The 5,080-nt window shown below is 41.9% G+C and overlaps 1 protein-coding gene across 1 annotated transcript in view; it reads left to right on the forward strand.

Moving 5' to 3' along the window:
* Positions 1 to 1,047: 1,047 nt before the first annotated feature.
* LOC100952799 (cytochrome P450 2G1-like) overlaps positions 1,048 to 5,080 on the forward strand; it is a 7,946-nt gene continuing 3,913 nt past the window's right edge. Inside the window, exons 1-5 of the mRNA XM_023508244.1 lie at positions 1,048 to 1,339; positions 1,893 to 2,055; positions 3,338 to 3,487; positions 4,168 to 4,328; positions 4,818 to 5,054. Coding sequence (XP_023364012.1) covers positions 1,160 to 1,339; positions 1,893 to 2,055; positions 3,338 to 3,487; positions 4,168 to 4,328; positions 4,818 to 5,054 — 891 coding nt within the window. The 5' untranslated portion in view covers positions 1,048 to 1,159. The remainder of the gene's footprint in view (positions 1,340 to 1,892; positions 2,056 to 3,337; positions 3,488 to 4,167; positions 4,329 to 4,817; positions 5,055 to 5,080) is intronic.

The following is a 5,080-nucleotide window of genomic DNA, read 5'->3' on the forward strand; positions in this document are numbered from 1 at the left end:
TTCCTAAAGCCACTTCTCTAGGATCAATCACCCCATAATTCAGCAGGTAAAGGGGCCTGCTCCATCTCCAACAGGTGTCTGTCTGTGCTGCCCGGTTGTTAAATATATTATTATCATCACTTGCAAGATCTAAATCCATACATTTATCCTCTTTCCAAAGACTCTTGCAATGTCTCCTAATTGATAATCTATATTCCATGATGGGACTGGAAGTACCACTTAACTCTAAATTTAAAATGTTCTCAGAAACCCTGGACTAAAAATATTTGAGAAACTTAGAACTAAAATGTTTCTAAGGGCTTGGTGGCCGTAGCACAGTAGTTACGGTGTTGGCCACATACACCAAGGCTGGAGGGTTTGAACCCAGCCCGGGCCAGCTAAAACAACAACGACAACTGCAACAAAAAAATAGCCAGGCGTTGTGGCAGGTGCCTGTAGTCCCAACTACTTGGGAGGCAGAGGCAAGAGAATCACTTAAGCCCAAGAGTTTGAGGTTGCTGTGAGCTGTGATGCCACAGCACTCTACTGAGGGTGACATAATAAGACTCTGTCTCAAAAAAAAAAAAAAGTCTCTAAGACCTCTTCAGGGCTTGACATGCTGTAGCTCTTTGCTGATACCCTAACCTAAAATTTGAGAGTGAGAGAAATTGGGGTGGGTGTAAGCACCAGCAAGACTTCACAATGGAAATGTGAGATTACGGCATTAAATTACATTAACACCCAGAAAGTGTGGGAAAGAACAAATCATTATTGTCATCCTAAGCCACTAAGTTCTGAGCTGTTTTGTTATGCAGTATTAGATAACTAACATGCAGGTATTTTAATAAATATGATAGAGCACAGCTAATTTTCGATTAAGGGAGAGAGATCAAGCTTCCCTCTTGAATAACTTTAAGTAGTTAAACATGATAGTCACATTAAAGAAATATTAAATAAATATACAGGCGGTACTCAGACATCACAAAACAATATACCTTTATTCAGGTGGGAAGATTATAGGTTATATAATCATCCTGCAGAGAAAATGATCTTTCCTGATGGAATCCGTGCCCAGAATATTTGAGTCCCAGGGTATTCAGATTTCTGTATAAGCTGATCTCCCAGAACCTATTTAGGCAGGATCCGGCACCCAGATACAACCCTTTGGCCTGTTACCACCATGGAGCTGGGAGGAGCCTTGACCATCTTTCTGGAACTCTGCTTGACTTGTCTGACCATCATTCTTGTCTGGAAACGAATCAACAAGGGGGGAAAGCTTCCCCCAGGTCCCACACCAATACCTTTCCTGGGGAACCTGCTACAAGTTCGCCCTGATGCCACATTTCAGTCTTTCATGAAGGTGAGTCTCCTCTCTTATGGTTGGAAGGAAATAATGCTGGATACACATGCAATCTCATGGCATATCAAAAATAGACTCTTAGAAACACAGACTTGCCAAATCCTAGCATCCTTCAATTCCAGAATTGTAAAATTTGGAAGCAAAAATTCCTAGAGCATTGAAATAAGACTCTCACAATCTAAGGACTGTAAGGACCCTTGACCTCAGGTTGTCTTAGAGCTTTGAGACTTAGTGTCATGAAATTGAAACATTTGAGAAATGTAACATTTCAGGGGGAAGCATGAGTCTTGGAATACCTCTAATCCAGGTTTAATATTTTACAGATGAGGTATCTAAGTCTTTCAGGAAGTGTTGGTGGGTTCTCGCCCAAGATCACAGGACCCAAGATTTCTGTGCCCCTTTCCCAGTAGTAGGATTCCCAAGCCCAGAGGTTAGCTTTATTCATGATTCCCACATTTATATCACTCTGAAGTCTCCATCCCCTAAAACCCTTGATTTGTCTATATTTGGTATTCTGATTAACACCTCCTCTTATGTCTTCCTTCACTCCCAGCTCAGGGAGAAATATGGCCCCGTGTTCACTGTGTACATGGGCCCCCGGCCAGTGGTTGTGTTATGTGGACATAAAGCAGTGAAGGAAGCTCTGGTAGACCAAGGAGATGAGTTCAGTGGCCGTGGAGAATTGGCTACAATAGAGCAAAACTTCCAAGGTCATGGTAGGTAGCAACAACAACAATAAAAACAAATGATTATGACGTACTCCTCACGTTCCACTTTCTTTGATAATCACTCTACATGGATTTTTATTGTAGCAACTCCTTTCAGAGAAATATTACACTGTCTTATAAATGAAAAAGCTGTGGGCAAGAAAGGTTAGCTTCTGTCACATAGCAAGTGGTGCATCCACTTTAAATTGAATCCATGCTATCTGTCCCTGGAGTGTTTTCTGGGTCACTTCTATTCTTCTTATTCTTAGATTACTGAGTGATACTCTTTCTGTAGCCCCTAAAACCCTCATAGCCAATGTTACTTTCCATCTTCATACACACATATACATACCTCTCCCATAGGTCTCTGCCTCCTTTATGAGGTAGAGCCCTTTTTCCATTACATTCATCTCTGAACACCCACATCCTTCACTTTCCAGCAGGCTCACCCCATTCTTTCCATCTATCTATCCTGCACCTTTTCTTCTTCATGTCCATTAAGCCATAAATAATTAATAAAAACTCATGTATTAATTATTTTTTCTATAGAATGGCTTTTATTCTTTTATCTACACATTTATAAATTAAACTGCTTTTTCTCTATCCATCTTTTCATCTACCCATTCATTAAATCATCCATCTATTAGTGATATTAACTGAAATTATTTTGGTGGATTAATGAGTAGAAGAAAGAGTTTATGAGCGGAATGTCTGATGGATGGTTGGATGGATGAAAGACTTCATAGGTGGGTGAAACTTTAATGGATCAATGATTTGAGACAGATAAATAATGGTTGGAATGCATTGGAATGAGACTCTAACCAATGCATACATTTGGTGATTTTGAAATATTTCTTCCTACATGGTAACTCTTTTTCTTTAGACATATTGATGTAGAAGTGTGAGTTTCTGTGTACACATATGTACATATGTCTAGAGAATCCAAGTGTTATTCACAAACTAACATTAGTACTCTGGATGCATTCTATCCTTACCTCTAGCTTCCATGAATTTATCCATTTACTTATTTATTCATTCAGTTCCACTTTTCCTTTTTATAAGAACTCTCTTTGTTGTCCTCCGATCACTCCTAAAGCGATTCCCTTTTCTCCTACCTCAGTCTAGTCTGTAGAGAGGGAATACTAGTGTCTTCATTGAGCCTGGAGGATTGAGAGGGACTTCCTCGACAATAGTATCTAGAGGTTTAATAGTCTGTCTCCATCATTGTCTAGCACAAAGTTGAACACAGGAAGGGGAGGGCAGGCAGAAGCCTGACACTAAGGTCTTGCAGGTGTAGTTATGGCCAATGGAGATCGATGGAAGATTCTCAGACGCTTCTCTCTGACCATCCTTCGAGACTTTGGGATGGGTAAGCGGAGCATTGAGGAGAGGATCCAGGAAGAGGCTGGCTACCTCCTGGAGGAATTCCGGAAGACCAAGGGTAAGGAGGCCACAAGGGGGCAGACACTAGGTGACTGGTGGTTACAGAAAGCCCAGTCATGAGGAGATGGGCCTTGGTGCGAGAAAGCTCTGGCACAGGAAAGGATGGAAAATATTAAGGTTTCATTGGGATTTCCAGCAAGGTTTCATGTTACAAGTTAACATGGGCCAGGAACAGTGGCTCAGACCTATAATCCTAGCACTCTGGAAGGCAAAGGCAGGAGGATTGCTTGAGCTCAGGAGTTTGAGACCAGCCTGAAGAAGAGTGAGACCTAGCTCTACTAAAAATATAGAAATTAGCTGTGTCTGGTGGTTTGCTTTTAGTCCCAACTACTCAGGAGGCTGAGGCAAGAGAATACTTTGAACCCAGGAGTTTGAGGCTGTGGGAAGTTAAATGATGGTCTGCACTTGAGCTAAAGAGACAGAAGAAAAAAAAATTAACGTGGAACCCTTAGAGACCACTTGTTTTGGGAAACATTTTATGTGGATAATTATAGTGAATCCTTGTGAATGAATGAAAGTTTCTAAACCAATTTGCGATTGGGAAATCTAGATGCAAAACACACAAATGAAGTACCTCACACATGCTATTAAGCAACACAGCTGGACTCAAATCCATGACAGAATGATTCCACACCCTTCTTCCTAATCAATGCTTCCAACACAATTTCTACCACCCAGGTGCCCCCATCGAACCCACCTTCTTCCTGAGCCGCACCGTCTCCAATGTCATCAGTTCTGTGGTCTTCGGAAGTCGCTTCGACTATGAGGATAAGCAGTTCTTGCGCCTGCTGCAGCTGATGAATGAGACTTTCATTGAGATGAGCACGCCCTGGGCACAGGTGCCACCTAACCGCCTCTGTGCCCATGCTGCCAGTAGTTAACTGAGTACCTTCTTATACCCCACTCAAGTACAGTAGACCCCCCCCATCCCCAAGGGATATGTTCCAAGACTCCCAGGGGATGCCTGAAACTGTGGATAGTACTAAGTACTCTATATGCTAAGTTTTTCCTATACATGCATATCTATGATAAAGTTTAATTTATCAATTATAATATACTCTACTAAGTTATATGACTGTGCTAGGTCGCTCTCTCTCTCTCTTTTATTTTATATAGTATCTTCATAAAATAATTGTCTGAATGTAAATGAAACGATAGAAAGTAAAGCCACAGTAAGGGGGAACTGCTGTTTAATATAACTGAGTGTCCAAGAAGCAAAAGGGCCTCAACCACTTCTTAGACCCAACTCCAGATGTTGAGCCCGGCTATCTGATTCCACTTAGTCCCGGTGCTGACCACTGACAAATCCCTTTTGCCGGTTCCCACAGCTATATGACATGTACTCTGGAATCATGCAATATTTGCCAGGAAAACATAATCACATCTACAACCTAATAGAAGAGCTCAAGGACTTTGTTGCTTCCAAGGTCAAGATCAACGAAGCATCCCTTGACCCCCAAAACCCACGGGACTTCATTGACTGCTTCCTCATCAAGATGCACCAGGTGCCTCCTCCCCTTCCCGAATCCTTTCCTCTCACCTCCTCCCTCTCTACTGCCTGCACCGTTAAACCCATCTACAAATGTGAGGG

Source organism: Otolemur garnettii, unplaced genomic scaffold (assembly GCF_000181295.1).
Source record: "Otolemur garnettii isolate 467f Iridium unplaced genomic scaffold, OtoGar3 scaffold00233, whole genome shotgun sequence".
Classification (NCBI taxonomy): Eukaryota; Metazoa; Chordata; class Mammalia; order Primates; family Galagidae; genus Otolemur; species Otolemur garnettii.